At 51.0% G+C, this 18,701-nt stretch overlaps 2 protein-coding genes across 2 annotated transcripts; one reads left to right on the top strand and one right to left on the bottom strand.

The window, feature by feature from the left end:
* The first annotated feature begins 4,924 nt into the window (after nucleotides 1-4,924).
* Nucleotides 4,925-11,837, top strand: LOC131085063 (bestrophin-1-like). The gene is made up of 9 exons (XM_058026867.1): nucleotides 4,925-5,076; nucleotides 5,239-5,333; nucleotides 5,825-6,058; nucleotides 6,643-6,797; nucleotides 7,501-7,578; nucleotides 8,972-9,124; nucleotides 9,563-9,643; nucleotides 10,221-10,372; nucleotides 10,658-11,837. The coding sequence occupies exons 1-9, from the start codon at nucleotides 4,925-4,927 to the stop codon at nucleotides 11,835-11,837; spliced, it is 2,280 nt and encodes a 759-aa protein (XP_057882850.1).
* Nucleotides 11,838-12,662: 825 nt separating this feature from the next.
* On the bottom strand, nucleotides 12,663-16,077 carry FTH1 (ferritin heavy chain 1). The gene is made up of 4 exons (XM_058026868.1): nucleotides 15,820-16,077; nucleotides 14,322-14,468; nucleotides 13,771-13,896; nucleotides 12,663-12,991 (listed from the first exon to the last, which is right to left on the bottom strand). The coding sequence occupies exons 1-4, from the start codon at nucleotides 15,928-15,930 to the stop codon at nucleotides 12,833-12,835; spliced, it is 543 nt and encodes a 180-aa protein (XP_057882851.1). The 5' UTR covers nucleotides 15,931-16,077; the 3' UTR covers nucleotides 12,663-12,832.
* Between the last annotated feature and the right edge of the window lie 2,624 nt (nucleotides 16,078-18,701).

Here is an 18,701-nt window from a genome sequence, read left to right as displayed (position 1 = left end):
AGGGAAGGAAGAACAGGCATTATCTTTGAGTTTGGAAAGCAAAATCTGACTTGCTGACACCCCTTACCCAGCAAACTCAAACCAGATGGTATTGCCATGGAAAGGAGAACAAATGGCCTGAAACTCCAGGCTCCATCCAGCCCCTCCTGGCTGGCTCCTTAGCTGTGCCACATGTTTGCTCAGCTGGCTGCAAGGGCTGCAGCAAGGCTCCTCTGGGGTCTCTGATTTCCAGCACCAGCACGTTTGATCCTCCCTTTGGCACCTAATCCCCACCACAATTCCTAAGGCAAGAGACAAGGGACCTCATTTTCCTGCTATATGCACTGAACTGTGCAACATCAGAGGCAAAATGAGAGATTTGTCACCTTGCAAGCCCCTAAAAACAAAATGCAAAGGGTCAGATGGAACTTGGCACAGGGACAGGCACCCTCAGCTCTCAGGGCAGCAAGAATTAGTGAGGAATTCTGCAGCATGAGGGGAACAAGCCTGGGGGTCCTCACAAAAGCACTGCAGGGTCACTGCATCCTCTTCAAACATTTCTGGCCAGTCAAACCTCTGAGTAAATCCTGTCCATGAAAAACAGTATCTCCCTAGACACTTCCCAGTTCATTTAAAAAAAAAATTACATCACATTTCAAGGAAGAATGTAGTTTGCAGAGACACCTCTGATGCCAGCTGCCTCTGTGTCTATCCCAGCACTGAAATTGGAGAAGGAAAAGGGATTTCACCAAGCTTTGAGACCTGCTGTCCCTAAAAGCACTTACTGTTCTCTGGGAGAGAGCAAGGAGGGCACTGTGCCTTTCCCAGCCAGCTGCTGCTAACTCAGCACTGAGAGAGGCCCTTTGGCATTCCCAAAGCAGGGATTCAACTCCCAGCACAGCAATTCAATCTCTACATATTTAGCATGGAGAAAACAAGGATGATTCCAGGGCTCTGAGGCTGAGGATGGATGTCAGCACCTCTTTGCCTCCTGCTCTGCTGAGCAGGGCAGGCTTTCAGACCATGCTCATCCTCAGGGTCTGAGGCCACAGGAGATGTGGAAAGAGATCCAAGCAGCTCTGCCACGCTGGTAGCCCCTCAGTTATTTACTTTAATATTAAATTCCACACATTTTTCCTACTGTCCCTGGGGCAGCTGTGGAGCACACGAGCTGCCAGCAGAGTTGCTCTCAGAGGAGGGCAGCAGAGGCCCCCAGATGCCAGCACATCCCTCCACAAACAGCAGGACACTCAGGGGGTTGTTGTTTTTCCACGTCCCCAGGAGCAGCCAAACTGCTCCCAACAGCTGCAGCAAATGTCTCACCTGCTGAAGTATTTTGGTCTCCCTGCTGTGTGTGGGGATGAGGGTTCAGGCACTAAGACCCTCGAGATCTATCTCAGCCTGCCTGTTCAGCAATTCCAGCCCTGGAGGTGGATGGACTACAATGCCTCCAGAGAAGGTCCCCTGCTCTCATGTCCCTTCACAGAGCACTGATCCCACGTTTTAAACCATGCTCTCTTTGCCACTGGCAGCAATTCCCAGACTGCACCAGAAATCCCACATCAGGCAGATGCCAGGCAGCACCTGCTCCAGAGGAGCAGTGAGGTAACCCACTCCGCTGGTCAAGGACCAGTCACAGAAGGGAGAAAACTACAGCTGGGACAAAATGATCCCAACTACTGATGTTAAATGTCAAAGACAAAGCACAGGAGAAAGTTGGTTATTACAGGAGCCTGGGTCTCCAGCTGCTCTTACCTGCAAGGATCAGAGCTGTGCTCCCTCTCCAGTGTCCCACAGCTGCCTAAACGATGGAAGACCAGTTAATTAAGAAAAGATTTTGATTCAGAGTCTTATGGAAGAGGAATGTCCTTAAGACCTGAGCAGAAGCACTGAGGAGGTGATAGAAGGGAAGGACAGTCACAATTGGGAAGGAGCAGAAAAGGGACTAAGAACCCTGGGAAGAAAGAGGGAAGGAGTTCCCTGGCTTGGTGGAAGTTTGAGGGCAAGGCAAGGACCAATGTTTCCCAGGATGTCACGCAAGGAAGCACAGTGACAGCTCTCAAGCACTGCTGGAAAAGAGCAAAAGAAAGCGAACACATGGAAAGAGTCTCAGAAAACCAGTGGCAGAGTGGAAATCCCCATCATCCAAACCACAGCCAGAGAGGTGGCAAACTCATCCAGGACAGTGAGGGATGAGGGGAAACATCCTGTGAGAGCCAGGCAGAGCATGGACCAGGTGTTTCACTGACCTAGGGAAGAGAGGGCAGCCCTCAAGAGCACCATGGTGGAAAATTCCAGCCCTGCATAATCTCCTGGGGTTCCTGTAAGATTGTGACACGGAGAGAGGGACCAAACAGGAAAGAATTAGAGGAAAAATGCCTCTCTTCTGGCAGCCACCATGGCTGTGCCAGGAGTTAGCAGCAGCGGAGCAGCCAGCCCTGCCTCCCCCTCCTCCGGCCGCCTCTATAAACACGCAGGGCTTACTCAGAAGATTAGGAGGGAACAGGGCAAAAGACAACAGAGTCTCTTTTGTAATGAGGAGGGATTACGGCATCAAGTGACCGGCTGCAGCTCCCAAGTGGGTCTCAGGCTCCTTAGCACACCGTGTGGGGCAGGTCCAATCCCCCTATGAGCCAAGGGGGCACGAGGATGCAGGCGGTGGCCTGGGCCACAAAGGACCCAGCGGGGACACGTGCAGGACCAAAGCTCCCCAGCCTCCAGCACAGCTCAGGAGCCCATGACTGTGAGTATCTGGTCCTCCTAACAACAGCAGGAGGATCACTCTTTCCTGCAGAGATCCATCTTCCTCCTTATCCATGACCTCCTCTGGCTCCATCCCTCTGCTCTGTCTGCTTGTTGTCCGTCTCTGCAATACCTGCTAGGATCTGTTTGTGGTGGGTGATGCACCTGATGTCCCAGAATCTTGCTTGCTGTGGGCTCCCACAACTGAATTCCAGGTCAGTCGACTTCCAGGTGTGTTGGTTAGTCCAGAGAGATGAGCAGGGGATGCAGGCAGTGGCAGGCAGCAGCTCCCTGGGTGGGCTCTTCCAGCCCATCCTGACTCCGGTGTGCCAGTGAGCCACCTCCCATGGACCTCAGCCACTAACGGAACGTGCCAGCTGCCCAGTGACATCCCAGGCAGCCCAGCACAGGCTGGCAGGTGGGCAGGGAGGTGCCTTACCCATCCAAGGCTGGAGGGAAAAGCACTGGGAAAAGCCCCATAAACCACACAGGAGCAGAACAGAGTAGAGGTGGGTGACATCCATTATTTACATGGCAAAGAGCTGGAGTTTTCCTTCTTTGGTAAAAAAGGGAATCTGAATTTGAATTACGCAACAAAGAATCTCCCTGAGTGCTTTCAAGCCCTAAAGCCCAGAGAAGAGATGCAGCTTTGTGTAAGGGGCCCCAAAAATACATGGGGTTTTGGGCATGCTTTTCTCTTCTGGGCAGCCTGTGGGTTCAACTTCTGGGGCAGTTATAACCTACTGTTCCAAGTTCTGTACCCAGAAATCCATATGGAATGGACACGAGGATTTACTGAAAAGGGCATTTGTGCAGCTGGGGACTGGGACAGCTCTGCTCCTCTGTATCACCCTTAAGAGAGGACTCAGGGACCTAAGTTACAACAGGGAAACCCAAAGGAGGAGTAGCACCAAAAAGCCAAACCCAGGACAAAGATGTTGCCCAAAAACCCAGACTTTGCTGGTTTTCTTCACAGCAGCAGCTCACTGGGACCTGAGTTGTTCCCACCTAAATGTAAATCTTTCACTGGGATGCTTAAATGAGAAACAAATGAGGAACGTGGGCCCAAACTCACCTGCCTGCAGCTGCTTCAGGGTGTGACCTGTCCCTTGAAGTGCTTCTTCATCCCCATCATTCAGGGAAGAGCCCAAGGCCCCATAATCATTAACATTATTACCTCTGTTAAATAGCAATGCCTGGTGACATGTTAGGACTCAGAAATACCAATAGTTCACACTGGATAATTATTTCTAGCCCAAGAAATCATTCACCAATCTGCCTGGCATGGATATCACTGGTGTCTTGTTGTTTGTTGGGGTGTTTTTAAAATAAATTCAGGTTTATGCAACTATGAGCCTGACTATCACTTGATTATAAAGAATTATTTATGCAAGTTCGACTAGAAGTGAAATGGGGATGCTGCATGTCTGGGGAGCACTTCAGGAGCCTGAATGCCTATTTTTCAGCCACTGTGATTTATTATGCAACATATGGTTGAAGGAGAGGGGAGGTGGAGCTGCTGAATTTGGGCCCTATGAGCCTGGCTGAACTCCATCCCACAGATCTCCAACAGGGAATGCTGCTCTGCCTACATGACTAGGACCAGCAGAGCACAGATAGCTCTCCTTGCTGGGATACCTTCATCTGGATCAGTCCCAAGAAATTTTTCTGGGGTTTTTCCTTTCCTTTGGGTTGGGTTTTTTTTTTTCCCAGCAGTATTTCAGGAAGATGCTTCCCAGCAAGTAGGTTTACAGAAACATACTTGGAATAAAAACTATATTAAGAAAATTACTGGGCTAAGCATAAACTTTGCAGTTTGTGACCCTGAGATTAATCTTACCACAAGTGTTCTGTGGAAGGGGGTGGCACATGAGCTTTGGCCTCTTCAGCCAACCAGCCCCACTTGAATGCTGACAAAAATCAAACACTAAAAACAAAGGGATTCACGAGAAAATACATCCTTGGTCACTATAACCAGCTCAAGGACAGAGAAAAGATGGCAAACCCATCAAATTAATTGCCTGCTGTCAATTTCCTCCTGGTTTTCTGTGCTGCTGCCTACATCTTACCCAGCTTTTGCTCTCAGTTCATTCTGTTTTCTCCTCCCTTTCCGTCTTGCTTGGTGGGAAATGTGGGATGTCCCTGTGTCTCCTCCTGCTCAAGCTCCAAGCCCTGCTTGTCGTGTGCCTGCACAGGAGCTGTGATGACAGTGACCTACACCAACCGCGTGGCTGATGCCCGCCTGGGCACCTTCTCCCAGCTCCTGCTCCAATGGAAAGGCAGCATCTACAAACTGCTCTACTCAGAGTTCCTCATCTTCATCTCGCTCTACTTCACCATCAGCCTTGTCTACAGGTGAGCAACTTCACACCCACAGCCTGGCCTGGGGCAGGACATGGGAGAAACACAGGCTTGGGGCAGGGATCCTGCTGGCCAGGCACTTGCCAGACTCTGCTCACAGGAGGGAAGGGGAGGGGGGAAAGGAGAGGGAGAGCTGCTTCTGTTTGTCCCTTTTAGGCTGATCCTGAGCGAGAGCCAAAGGCTGATGTTCGAGAAGCTGGCGCTGTACTGCAACAGCTACGCCGAGCTAATCCCCGTGTCCTTCGTGCTGGGTAAGGAGCTGACTGGAGTCCAGCAGGGAGGGGAATGGGACAGCATTTCTTCTCCTTGGTTCGGCAGAGCAGGTCCCTCCCTCTGCCTTTGTAAAACTCCTCAAGTGGGAGGAGTGTCCCATATCTGTGAGTGTTCCCCAGCACAGGAGGACAAGCTCCAAGTGGCACCAGATATGCTCAGGGAATCTGTGGCTGCCTCACCCCTGGAAGTTTTCAAGGCCACACTGGGTGGAGCTCTGAGCAACCTGGTCTGGTGGAAGATGTCCCTGTCCAGAGTAGGGGGTTGGAATGAGATCTTTAAGGTTGCTTCACAGAATCAGAACAGTTTAGGTTGGAAGGGAAATATGAAATCCAGCCTCCTTTGAGCATGGAGGACTGAATTCCCCTCTAGACATTGCTGCACCCCTCCCTGTGTGAGCAAAAGAAGAGATCAGACAGAGTGGGAGGAAGAAGCCCTTTTCAGATGCCTGACTCTCTCAGCTCCTCTCTAGGTTTCTATGTGGCCCTGGTGGTGTCCCGCTGGTGGGCCCAGTATGAGAGCATCCCATGGCCAGACCGGATCATGAACCTGGTGTCCTGCAATGTGGATGGGGAGGACGAGTACGGGAGGCTCCTGCGCCGCACCCTGATGCGCTACAGCAACCTGGTCAGTGTGCTGATCCTGCGCTCCGTCAGCACTGCTGTCTACAAGCGCTTCCCCAGCATGGAGCACGTCGTGAGGGCAGGTCAGCACTGCTCCTTGCTGCTCCTCCAGGGGCAGGGGGCCCTGAGAAAGCTTCTGTGGAAATGGGGTGGTGCTGTTCCCTCAGGGCAGGTGGGAATTTGAGCCCCAAGTCTCCAAGCTTAACTGCAGGGCACACTTCATCTTCTTGGGAAATGCTCCTCGAGGTGCAGCAGAGTTCCCAGTCCAGCCACATTGTCTGGGTGCCCTTGGCAATCCACAGAGATGTGATATAGTTAAGCCTCCTAAAAAGAAAAGGCACTTCAGGGACACTAATTATCCCATTCTCAACAAGTATCAATGGACACCAGGCAGCTGCACCTCCAGCAGTGCTTTATCTCCCTGATGGGCTCTTATCTGATGTGCTGCAGACATCAAAAGTGAAATCCCATTATCTCACCTCCATGACTCAATGTTTTAACAGGGAGACTTGTCCTTCTGCATGTCTCCCCAAATTCTGAGTCTTTACTGGGATTTTTAGGGAGAGCCAAGGCATCCACCTGAGATTCAGATGTTTTCATTCCAGACCAGATCAGTTCCTTCTGCCCTCTATGTCCATCCCTCTCCCAGCTGCTCTTTCCCATTCAGGTCTCATGACACCAGAAGAGCACAAGAAGTTTGAGAGCTTGAATTCCCCCCACAACAAGTTCTGGATTCCGTGCGTGTGGTTCTCCAACCTGGCTGTGAAGGCGAGGAATGATGGGAGGATCAGGGACAGCGTGCTGCTCCAAGGCATCCTGAATGTGAGTGACAGAGGGGACAGGCAGGGCTTTGAGATATTGGAGAACAGGGGGCACCTGTGAAACAAGTCCTTGACACATTCCAGAACAACCAATGCCAGTGGAGGTTTCTAGGATCCAGATGGAAAGCCACAAGGAAGAATATATCTGAAGTCTAGGGGAAGTCAAAAACATCCTCAACAACTGAGGTCCCGTAGAAAACATTGCTATTAAAAACTCTTAGATAGTTTTGGGCAACAGGCCATGCTCCATGGGCAAGACCTGGCAACAATCCCTGCCCAGCTGCACAGAAAAAGGCTCTGGAGCAGCTCATCCTTCTTGGTATTCATGTGCAGAGAAAGTCATGTGGTTTCTGCTGCCTGGAGCAGTTTTCATCTCCCCAGAAGAGAGAAACCTCCCTCTGGGATATTTATCTATAGATAGGAGAGAGAAATGGATGCTCCTGAGGGCATTCTTGGCCTCACCTGTTGGCTGCTCATTTTGGGAGGAGAAACTCTGCTGTGAAGTGAGCTAGGAGGGATCTTGGGCTTAGGGGGAGACACCCAGGCAGCAGGGAATTCCTCCAAGGATGAGACTGAGCCCCCCTTCCAGAAAAGGTATAAGGAGAAAGGAAAGGGCTGGAGCAATGGAGGACAGGGGTGCTGGAGAGGCTCTGCAAGGAGATGGGAAGTTATCCTGACGTGCCATTCCCTTTTCCCTGCTGCAGGAGCTCAACACCTTGCGCAGCCAGTGTGGGAAGCTCTACGGATACGACTGGATCAGCATCCCCCTGGTCTACACCCAGGTGAGAAGGGAATCCCCACACCCACTGCTTCACCACTGCCCATGCACATACGCATTTACACCCACACCTGGAATGGTTTGGGTTGGAAGGGACCATAAAGCTCATCCAGGGACACCTTCCACTATCCCAGGTTGCTCCAAGCCCTGTCCAACCTGGCCTTGGGCGCTTCCAGGGCTGGGGCAGCCACAGCTTCTCTGAAAAACCTATGCCAGGGACTCACACCTTCTTAGTAAAGAATTCCTTCCTCTTATCTAATCTAAACCTGCCCTCTATCACTTTAAAACCATTGTTCCTTGTGCTGTCACTATCTGCCTGTGTAAAAAGTCCCTCTCCTTCCTTTCCATAAGCTCCTTTAAGGTACTGGAAGGCCACAGCCTCCCCAGAACCTCATCTGCAGGCTGCACAGCCCCAGCTCTCTCAGCCTATCTTTGTAGAAGTGCTTCATAACTGACCCTCCATGAAAAATGCAGGTTACTCTTGAATCCCTCACCCCACCTGCAGACATCATCTCTCCTCCATTGGTCCCTCAGCACACACCCAGCCCAGCCTAACTCAGACACATCACCTCTCCAGAAATAACCTCTTTCCATGGCTAACAAATCCCCACAGATCCACAGAAAACAGAAACAGTCCCTGCAGCACCTTGCAGGGATCACATCCCGGGCAAGATCCCAGGAGGTTGTGCCAGGCGTGTACTCAGCTGTTTATCAGCCCAGGCAGACACTTTGGCACCACCTTGCTCCTTTGTCTCCTACAATCCAACTGCTCAGATAACAGGGATGCCCTTCACCATGAAACAGGATCTGTTGCTGCTGCTCTGGCACTGCCAGAGGTTAATGGGTTACATGTAAAGTGTATTCCTGTTTTGAACCCACCATTTATTTCAAGGGACCACGTGAGAGTCTTGGTTACTTTTAACTTGAAAAGGGGAAGTTTCCAGTCCTGTGGTGACATGGAAAGCACAAAGCTCAGCATTGCCTGAAATCTAGGCAGGCAAATATTAATAAAAGCTCAGCATGAGGAGAAGGAAGGAGCAAATAGCAATGCCAGGGTTCCCTTCCTGGACTGGGAAGCAGCCTGCCAGCGCGGACTGAGCCATGAGACAGCTTCCAGCCCACTCAGGATGTCACGTGCTTGCTGCTGCCACTGGCCTGTGACACCTGCACAGATACCAGTCCAGGGACAGCACACAGTGTAGGTAAAAGCTGCAGGGAAAAGGGAATGTCTGTAGCTTTCTGTAGGGAAATGAATCCTCCTCCAAAAAGCCTGTCAGAACTGAATCCAAGGCTTCCCAGAGGCTACAGAGCTTGGCCTTGGAGCTGTGTGGGGTGGAACTGAAGGGAGATGCTGGGAACTCATGCTGCCCTGGTGTGTCCCTTGGCATCCTTCCCAGGTGGTGACCGTGGCTGTTTACAGCTTCTTCCTGGCCTGTCTGATTGGGAGGCAATTCCTGGATCCAGAGAAAGCATACCCTGGCCATGAGCTGGATCTCTTTGTGCCTGTCTTTACATTTTTGCAATTCTTCTTCTATGCTGGCTGGTTAAAGGTAAGTCCCAGAAAGCACGGCTGGAGCTGGAATCTGACCCAGCCAAGGGTTTTTCCCAGTGTGAGCTCACCAGGAACCCTGCTGTGTTCTTTGATCTATGGGCAATAACAGGAAGCCAAGAGGGGCTGAGGAAGTGCCAGGACTTTCTAATTTTCCAACTGTCTCATTCTGGACACCAGCTGCACTTTTCCTAGGCTTTGGTCCTGACTAGAGGGAAAAAAGGAGCTCCTTAAGTTGCAGGAGGGTTGTGTGAACAGGGGGGAGTTACTACAAATTCTAATGTCTCTCAGCCTCTGGAATGCTTCCACTTTTAACCCACTCCCTTTTGAGAAGAAAAACATGGCTTGGAATTCAAGGGACATCACACCTGACTTCTCCCTGCAGGGAAAGGGGCAGGGATGAAAATGGTGACCTTTGCTGTGTGCTCTCCACATGCAGGTGGCTGAGCAGCTCATCAACCCTTTTGGGGAGGACGACGATGACTTTGAAGCCAACTGGCTCATTGACAGGAACCTGCAGGTAAAGGGAAAATTTGCCAGTTGAGCCTTGCCTGAAGAGGAACATCAAGGCAGGACAGTGACCAAGTTCTCCTGCAACACCTCTGCCTCCAATGGGAGAGATCCTCCCAATCTACAGCAGGGAATTTGGGGCTTCTGGCATGTCTTTGTACACAGAGGCTGCCTGCAGCTTCAGTCCATGCTCTGGCACATGAGATAGATCAAAGCTGCTTGTTTCAGGCCTCAGCTGCCTTTGAATGACACATCATTCCTGCCCCTCCTTGCTTTCCTACCCTGAGTCCATCTGAAACTGCCTCCTCTGCTTTCTGCCATGCAATAACTATGTACCTCCCCACCCTTCTGTCCTAGGGAGTCTGTTCTGTTGCTTTCTTGTTTTCTTCAGCACCATTCTCCTTCCAATTAATCAAATCTCAGTGTGACAAACAACCAAAATGACAGGAAACCACAGCAACCCCAGCCACTTGCCTGGTTTCCGTGCTGCACCGCTTCCTCCAGCTCCGTGCTCCTTCGTCCCTTGGTAACAGGCACACAAAATGCTCCTCACCCACCCTGTGTGACATTCCTGCTGTCCCCCGCAGGTCTCCCTCATGGCAGTGGATGAGATGCACCAGGATTTACCCATTCTGGAGAAGGATCTGTACTGGAATGAGCCTGACCCCCAGCCACCCTACACTGCTGCCACCGCTGAGTACAAGCGCCCGTCCTTCCTGGGCTCCACTTTTGACATCAGGTGAGTGCAGGAACAAAGCGTCACAACACCTGGATCAAGTCTGTAGGACATTACACTTGAGGAGCTTTTAGGCTCATCCACAACAGCAAACATTCTCTGTGGAAAAGGATAAATCTAACCTCTTTTCCTCACTCACCTGTATGATGAGCATCCCTGTTTTGACGGGGCTAGTGGCAATACAGAGAGAGGCTTGCCACTGGCAGCTGCATTCTCAGTGCTCCAGCCTCTCCAGGAGATGCCCCCCTCCCCTCTGTGGCTCCTTAACAGTCCACTTTGCTTTCCCAGCATGCAGAAGGAAGAGATGGAGTTCCAGCCCCTGGAGCAGATTAAAGAGAATGAGGAGGCCAACCACTCCACTCCCTTGTTGGGACACCTGGGCCGCCTCCTGGGTGTCCAGTCCCCAAACTTCTCCAGGTCCTCTTCCCGGATGAACCTGCTGCGCCGGCGAGGAGATCCTGCATCGCCCTTCTCCCATTATACCTACCAAGACATGGGGAAGGCTGGAAGCCCTTGTGGCATCAATCAGCCAAGGGGAGACTCCCAGGAGCAGTGGGACAGTGAAGAGGGAAAGCTAAGGGAGTTTGATGCTTTCATGTCTACCCCCTTTTACGAGAGGCCTGGGTTCTACAGCGCTCCACAGACACCCATCAGCTCCATCCCCATGATTTTCCCTTCCCGGCGCCCAGGGCGCAAGAAGCCACCGGCGCTCTCCAGCATTGCCGCATGCTCCACTTCCCTTCGGGATGTCATTGTCAATGCCTCCCCTTCCAGGGCCAGTGATGTAGACAAGAGTCAGAGCTCCCTGGGCTCTGCTGCAAAGGAAACCTTTGTTTGGCCAACAGAGCGGAGTAAAGGCCCTGACTCCGTGGCCGTGACAGTAGAAGAAGGAAAGGGCAGCTCCAGGGAAGCTGCCACCACGGGAAGTCCAGGAGCGCAGTCCACAGCATCCAACAGCCCCAAATTCCCCTTCCTGCCAGAGCCCCCTGAGCATGAGAAGCACGGCAGCTTCAAAAGCCTGAAGAGCTCCAAAGCCTCACGCCCACCCTGGCTAAACCTGGAGAGCACAGCCTCAGCCACTCCCAATTCGGAGCATTCCAGTGCCTTTCACACCCCCAGCAACAAAACCCCTGGAGGCAGCGCCTCCCTCTGCTTCTCCTTCACTCCCGTCACCTCTCCAGTGATGGAAAGGTCCCACAAGGGCAACCTGGGCCCTGAGGCTCGCAGCCTGAGTCTGGAAGACGCAGCCGGTGCTCCAGAGCAGCACCCAGAGGTTTCCAGGAACATGAGAGACACTGGGAATGGAAACACCAACCCTCCAGCACCCAAAGAGCCCAGGAGAGCAGAGAGTCCATCCCCCAACGACTCTGGAATCTCCCTAGCTGAGGGTGACTATGTGGGGCTGATGGAGGTGATCCTGGAGGCCAGTGAAAGCCCAGGGGAGGAGCAGATGGAGCAGTACAGCTAAAGGGGAATCCATGGATCCATGGGATACCTGCCTTATCCTGGCACTCACCCAACACAGAGGTGCTGGACATGCAGCTGGAGCTCAGCCTGGGCCGAAACCAGCACTAAGGACACGCTGCTCCTGGCCTCAGCTACAGCAGCAGGCACAACTCGTGTTGCAAGAACAAAAGCACCAAAAAACCCAACCTGTAGCAAAAGAACAAGACTAAATATTGTGCTAAATATTGCAGGTGCCAGCCTGACCAGCCAGCTGTACCCCAGAACAGGAGCACAGTTAACATGGCTACTTCTCTCCTCACAGCAAGAATGAGAGCTTGAGTCCTTTCTCAGGCAGGACTTGCACTCCTAACAAGATAGTCCAGGGAAAAGTAAGGGACTGAATAAAGTCCCATCACTTGTGATGCAGACCCACAGTGCTTCTTCCAGTCCTGTCTGGCAAGTATTTTCCAGTACTGGGATAAGGCAAGGTAAGGCCTTGCCAGCACAGGCAGCCGCAGCATCTACCCAGCACATTGCTTCCTTCTGAAATTCCACATCTCCCACCAGGAATTTGACAGTGCTCAGAGAAAGCTGGATGGCAGCAGACAACACTCAGCTGATATTTACTGCCCACTCTCAGAAAATAAAAAGTGAGGCTCAAGCCCAGGACCTTGGTTTCGTTTCCTCATTTTAGTTCCCTGCAAGGAATTAAAAGAAACCACAGAGATTTTCCCACTTCTGCCTTCAGCAGCAGCTGCAAAGCCCCCATGTCACACAACAAATTTACCTCCCACTGCCTTCACTACAAGTGCCTACTCTCCCTCCAAACTAAACAGGAAAAGCCAGCTGGAACCAAGTCACTTTATTGGCTGGAGGGCAGTACATAAAACACGAACAGAACAGGGGATATTTGGTACAGAGTATGGAACTGTTTAGCTAAGTAACTGAAGCTGCATGCATGGCTGGACAGTAAGTAGGAGTCCCACTGAAACCCAGAGCATGGCTCCTGGCAGGGCTTCAGCTGTGGCACTCCCCGAGGGTGTGCTTGTCGAAGAGATACTCTGCCATGCCGTATTTGGGGGCCCCCATCTTCCGCAGGTTGGTCACGTGGTCACCCAGCTCCTTGATGGCTTTCACCTGCTCATCCAGGTAATGGGTCTCAATGAAGTCACACAACTGAAAGGGAGACCAGAGGTTTAAATTCAGGCCTGAAACCCTACTGAGGCTCTCGAAGGGGAGGATGCAGAATTTTCAAGCTGAGAGGAAGCAGCCTCTAGTTTTGTTGCAGAACAAGATCAAAGTGAGCCAGGCTTAGGTAGGCTCATTTGCTCCAGAACCCTGCAGAGCCAGGCAGCTCAGGAAGCCTCTCCTCTTCCTCATGGCAGGAAGCATGAGCCAAGCTCCTGAACAGATCTGAGACACCCCCACTGCACAGCAAACCCACAGCAGTGAGGATTTACTAATCCTCAGTCCCTCTAACTTAGGCAGGACACTACCAAGAGTGCCTGGATTCTCACATGTATTAATCTCTTCCTGCTATTAAGCAACTGCAATACAGCCTTGCAAAAAACTTCCATCTGAGAAGAATTCCATGTTTTCAGACACTGTTCTGAAACACCAGGGCTTTTAATATTCCAAAGCAACTCTGGAATTTTGTGGCAAGAAAGCCCTTGTGACAAAAAGCCTTAAAAAGATGGAACTCAACCCCCTCAGAAATGGTCTCCATAGAGACTGTTCACAGACACTCCAGAGGGAATAAAGCAGGTCCCCGCCACTTTAAAAATGCTGCTGGAAGGACAGCAGTAACCCCACCAAAGGGTTCTGGAAAGGCTGCACCCCTGGTTCACACCTGTTTTCACCTTTAACAACACCAGGGACACACAGCTCAGCCCCAAAGCCACACAAATAACAGGCACATCCTTGGACAGCCCCACTGATCCTCAGCATGTACTCACGTGGGGGTCGTTCTTCTCGGTGGCCAGTTTGTGCAGCTCCAGCAGTGATTGGTTCACGTTCTTCTCCAGGTGCAGGGCACACTCCATGGCAGTCAGGCCATTCTCCCAGTCATCACGGTCTGGCTTCTGAAAGGGGAAAGCACAGCACATGTTTGCTGTAAGAACCTACAGACCAGCAGGGTGGAGAGCTTTTAACTCACTCTGTTTAGACCAAGTTTAGGCATTTATGCAAAGTCAAAAGTTTGAAGTGCACCCTCAGAACAGAACTGAGCAAACCATTTAAATCCCACTTCTCAAAACAGTGCACATCTGCTCTGTGTTAAGTTTAATGATGGTGATGAACCAGTTGCCTTCTGGCTCTGCTCTCACCATACAGCAAACAACCTGGGGCTCAGCACCCTCTCCACACACAACAAGTACTTCTTAATTAGTCAATCAGCACAAATAATCAAATTGCTCCACATCTCAAATTACTGTGCCTCTCCAGAGTCAGCTGCTGCTCCTTCTGGGGAGGACCCAGAGAGGAGCCCCAGAAGGAGTGCCCAGCTCACCTTGACGTCCTGCAGGAAGATGCGCCCGCCCCTCTGGTTCTGCAGCTTCATCAGCTTCTCAGCGTGCTCCCGCTCCTCGTGAGACTGATGCAGGAAGTACTTGGCAAAGTTTTTCAGGGCCACATCATCCCGGTCAAAATAGTAGGACTGAAAAATAAAAGTTCACAGACTCTAAACCTCTGCTTCAGGATGGCTGCATTCCAAGCCCAGGCCAGAAAGGCAGTGTGGAACAATCCCCCCCTTAGTATCATTTGATTTTTTTCCAGCTAGGATTAAATTTTAACCTGTACTCCTACCAAGGACACAAATAAAGAGTGTTTGTGTCCTTGGCTCAGTTCCAAAAACACGAAAACAAAAAAATCTGAAACCCCGGAGATATCTGTTCTGAGCACCATTAAACTGCAGCCTTGAAAAGTGTCTTTCACGGAGAAATCGTCCCTTTGTTTGCCTGAGCTTGTTTACAATGACCACATTGCAGGTCAGGGTCATGACTTGCAACATCAGGTACGGGTGAGCCAAGAACTTATAGGTACTCCTGCAATAAAGTTCTCTTGCTTCACTAGGCTTTCCAGGGATTAGACTAAGGAATACACTTTCTACTTTTTTGTGGGGGAAAAAAGGTGACATTTAAAATACAAGAGAAATTGAACTACAGTATGAATTTAACAGCAACTAAATTATGAATTAAGCTATTTTTCTGAAAGTAAAAAAAAAAAAACAAAAAAACTAACAGCAATTACAAGCCGTGACATAGCTTGTTTATTCCGTGGTCATTACCAGGATTTAAGTTCTGTATGAACTGCCAATTATTTACCAACCTACTACAAAACTCTCTGCTCTAAGACCAGCGGCCTGGAGGTTCAAGGCAAAGCACCGGCGCTTGTGTACCACTAACGCCCACCAACAGCAGCTCTAAACAGGGCTCAGAACCACATTAACACAGACAAAAAAGCTACAAAATACGTGGCACAACACGGCACAGTGTCGTCCCTAATAAGTCTCAATGTCCCAGCACGCCCACAGCAGCAGGATTGCTGCACAGAGGTCAGGGAACAGCTATAATGGGCGCCTCGGGCCGAAGGAGACATGGAAACACAAGGCCCGAGGAAACCATGGATTCCTACCGATTCCTGGAGGAAAACCCGAGCCTGGGAGGCGAGCACGCCTGCGGGAAGGGTGCCAGGAGCCTCCTTAGGCACCTCCCGCTACCCGGCCCGGCCCCAAGGGCAGAGGCGCTGAGCGCGGCTGATAACAGAGCCGCCAAGGGCAACGGCGGCGGGGCCGCGGAGCAGGCGAGATAAAAGCGCCTCACCTACACCCAGGGGGCGGCCCAGACGGGCCCGAACGCAGCAGGGGGGAGGAGGAGGTGGAGAAGAGGTGGAGGAGGAGCTGTGCGCGCAGGCACCGCCCGGCACCCGGGAACCCCCCGCAGAGCAGAGCCCTCGCGTTGCCTCTTTATCCCTCGCAGAACCCTTCCCTCAGCCCGCCGCGCCCTTACCATGCTGAGGTACACGTAGGACGCGTAGAGCTCCAGGTTGATCTGGCGGTTGACGGCGGCCTCGCAGTCCTGATGGTAGTTCTGGCGCACCTGAGAGGGGGGCGCTGCCATGGCTGCTACGGTGGGTGTTGCTGTGACTGTGTAGACGGCGGTGTAAGGGGGGTGGCGGCGGGCCCGAGCGCGGCCGGTTCCGTCCAAGCACTGTTGACGCAGGAACCCGCTTCGCTCCGCCGCCGACGCGCTGTGAGGGGAGCCCGCCCGCCGGCGCGGTTTTTATACCGCCGCGCTCCAGGCCACGCCCCCACGAAGGCGCGGGGCGTCCCGGCGCCCTTCTGCTGGCCCGGCGTGACTCAGCACCCGCCCTGGCCACGCCCACATCGGGGCGGGGCCTGACCCCCGCGCGCCGCCGTTTCCCGCCGCGCGCGCGCCGTCCATCCCGGAATGGCCCCTGTTGGGAAACCCCCCCAAAACCACCGGGCCCGGCCATTTCCCCTGGAGCGCGCTGCCCGGCCTGCTGCCCTGCCCTGTCCCACGTCCCGCATCCCTCGGACACCGGGGCTTGGTGACAGTGCCTGAGCCCCCGCTCTGTGAGATGAAAAAGTTCCTAAAATCCAAGTTAAGCCCAGAAACTGAGGGCCACATGTCCAAAGCTGAACCTGTTGGTAATGAGATGAGTATTTCAGCCGGTTTTACTGCTATCCCAGTCACTCGATGTGTGTGCCATCATTTATTTTCAATAAATTCTTCAGTCGTTCAATTCAATCATTAATTTAGAATAAGCTGTCGAGTCTTTTAGTATCTGCTTTCTTAAATTTCCACCAGATTACAAGGGAATAGAAAATGCTTAAACTGAGATCATCCCAGAGCACTGAACACCCCATTCTTGACTTTTCTCAAGCCAACCTTCAACTCTGGTTTTTCCCAAGCGAATGTTCCTGCTGAAATCCACCAGAAATACAATTTACTGAGCCTGTAAACTCAGAATAAATAATTTTTCCTCACGTACTGCGCCTGCAAACTCAGATTAAATATTTTTTCTGTATGTACTCAGACCATAAACTCAGAGTAAATAATTGTTTCCTCTCACCAGTTCTTTCTACACATTTTTATCTGGTCTTTGACCCTTCCCGGCACTGTGGGATGTCCCACGCGTGACTGCACCAGTGCCTGTGTGTGGGTAAAGGGCAGCGCCAGAGCATTTTCCAGACACTCCAAATGCCCCGGAGGGAACAGGGAGCCTCGGCCTCCCTTTGTTTCAGGGTTTTCTGCTGCTCCTGTCGGTTAACCATCACAAGTAATTAAGATCTATAAGATAACGTGGCTCATACCTATGCTTCGGCAGGCTGCCAGGTACATTGCAAATCTCCTGTTCTCCTCCCACATAAAAGCTTATGTAAAAAAAAAAAAAAAAAAAAAAAAAAAAAAAAAAAAAAGTAGCTGCTGGGCAGGCTTTTTTTTTAATTATTTTTTTCTTTATTTCTGTGTTCACAGTGGAGTGTCTTCACAACAGGAACATTAAACAAACTCCATAATTGCAAAGTTTGTAATATTTCCTCTGCAGCTCGGACAGTCTGTGCCACTCGTGATTCCACGTCAGTAGCATTAGGGAAGTCCCAAATTCTGCTTTCTGGAGTTGCACAATGCACATTGTGTTTGATGACAGCAGATTTACATGGTCAGGAGAAGAAACACGGGGTTGCACAGCCATGGAGGTCATGTATTGGTAACCAAGGTGAAGAATTCACCACTCTGCTCTCATACAGGATTCAGCCATTCCCAGATCTTTCCTGTCCCAAATTACTGTTTTAATTTTGACTCTACTTCATATTGTTTCCTCATCACTGGGTTTAGGCCTCCTTTTATCTTGTGCTGCTCTTAGTGAAAATGCATTTGTAATGAAATCCCTGAATGATTTGGGTTGGAAGGGACCTTAAACATCACCCTGCTCCACCCTGCCACGTGCAGGGACACCTTCCACTGTTCCAGGTTGCTCCAAGCCCTGCCTTGGACATTTCAAGGGATCCAGGTGCAGCCAGAGCTTCTCTGGGAAAGCTGTGCCCGGGCCTCACCACCTTTGCAGGGAAGAATTCCCTCCTAAATGTGAAAGTCACTGGAAACCCAGAGCACCAGGAATATTTCTGTGTCTGCTCTGGGGTGTCCTGACCCCTAGGGCAGCACTGACTTTCACCCTCATTCATGGAGAAAGTTTCCCAGACTTCAAGATAGACTAGAATCCACAAAAGTGTGCAGTAGATTATAGAGAGCAGTGTAGGTGTATCACTTGGTGAGAAATTTAGGTTTTGGGATTTTTAGTGTGTTGTGGATGGAAGCAAGATGGACGACACAGGGTGTCATCCTGGGCTGCTTCTTCATGCTTCTTCCTTCTTCTTCATGGGTTTGGGTGACATTTTGTAATTGGGCAAAAAAGTCTGCATTGCGAACTCTTTGGGATCAGTTACTGGGTTAGAAGGGAAAATAATCTAATGTCAGTTCTTAATTAGATAGTTCAGTCTTAAAATACCTTGTAACAAAAAATTGTTAGCCATTTTGTGCCTTCTAATAAAAAGCTGCTGAACTCACAGTAGTGAAACTGTTTTACTAAAAATAAATAATAAACACTTGAGTCCAAACACAAATTACTATCTCAAGTGCCTTCAATCCAGACCCAAAAAACCCAATGCCTAATACCTCCACAGTCACTCGATGGAAAGCTCAGCCTGAGTGAGGTGATGCTTCTAGCAGGCTTCTTCCCAAGAATGCCTGTAAAGTTCTTTAAAAAAAAATTTCTTTACTACTTAGGGAGAAATTCTTCCCTTATTTTAGTACTTTTTTACCCCTCAGCATTCCCAACTGCCCAGGGCCTGCCCCATCCTCTTGGTTTG

Source organism: Melospiza georgiana, chromosome 6 (genome assembly GCF_028018845.1).
Source record: "Melospiza georgiana isolate bMelGeo1 chromosome 6, bMelGeo1.pri, whole genome shotgun sequence".
In the NCBI taxonomy this organism is placed as follows: Eukaryota; Metazoa; Chordata; class Aves; order Passeriformes; family Passerellidae; genus Melospiza; species Melospiza georgiana.
The sequence above is the reverse complement of the archived record's forward strand: the minus strand, read 5'-3'. Positions and strand labels throughout refer to the sequence as shown.

What these genes read in the sequence shown, in the direction of transcription:
- FTH1 (XM_058026868.1), bottom strand. Translation starts at nt 15,930, where the DNA reads ATGGCAGCGCCCCCCTCTCAGGTGCGCCAGAACTACCATCAGGACTGC. An exon ending in CCTACGTGTACCTCAGCATG is followed by an intron (nt 14,469 to 15,819) that starts GTAAGGGCGCGG and finishes TTTATTTTTCAG; the next exon opens with TCCTACTATTTTGACCGGGA. An exon ending in TCTTCCTGCAGGACGTCAAG is followed by an intron (nt 13,897 to 14,321) that starts GTGAGCTGGGCA and finishes TTCCCCTTTCAG; the next exon opens with AAGCCAGACCGTGATGACTG.
- LOC131085063 (XM_058026867.1), top strand. Translation starts at nt 4,925, where the DNA reads ATGACAGTGACCTACACCAACCGCGTGGCTGATGCCCGCCTGGGCACC. An exon ending in CCCCGTGTCCTTCGTGCTGG is followed by an intron (nt 5,334 to 5,824) that starts GTAAGGAGCTGA and finishes GCTCCTCTCTAG; the next exon opens with GTTTCTATGTGGCCCTGGTG. An exon ending in TCTATGCTGGCTGGTTAAAG is followed by an intron (nt 9,125 to 9,562) that starts GTAAGTCCCAGA and finishes CTCCACATGCAG; the next exon opens with GTGGCTGAGCAGCTCATCAA.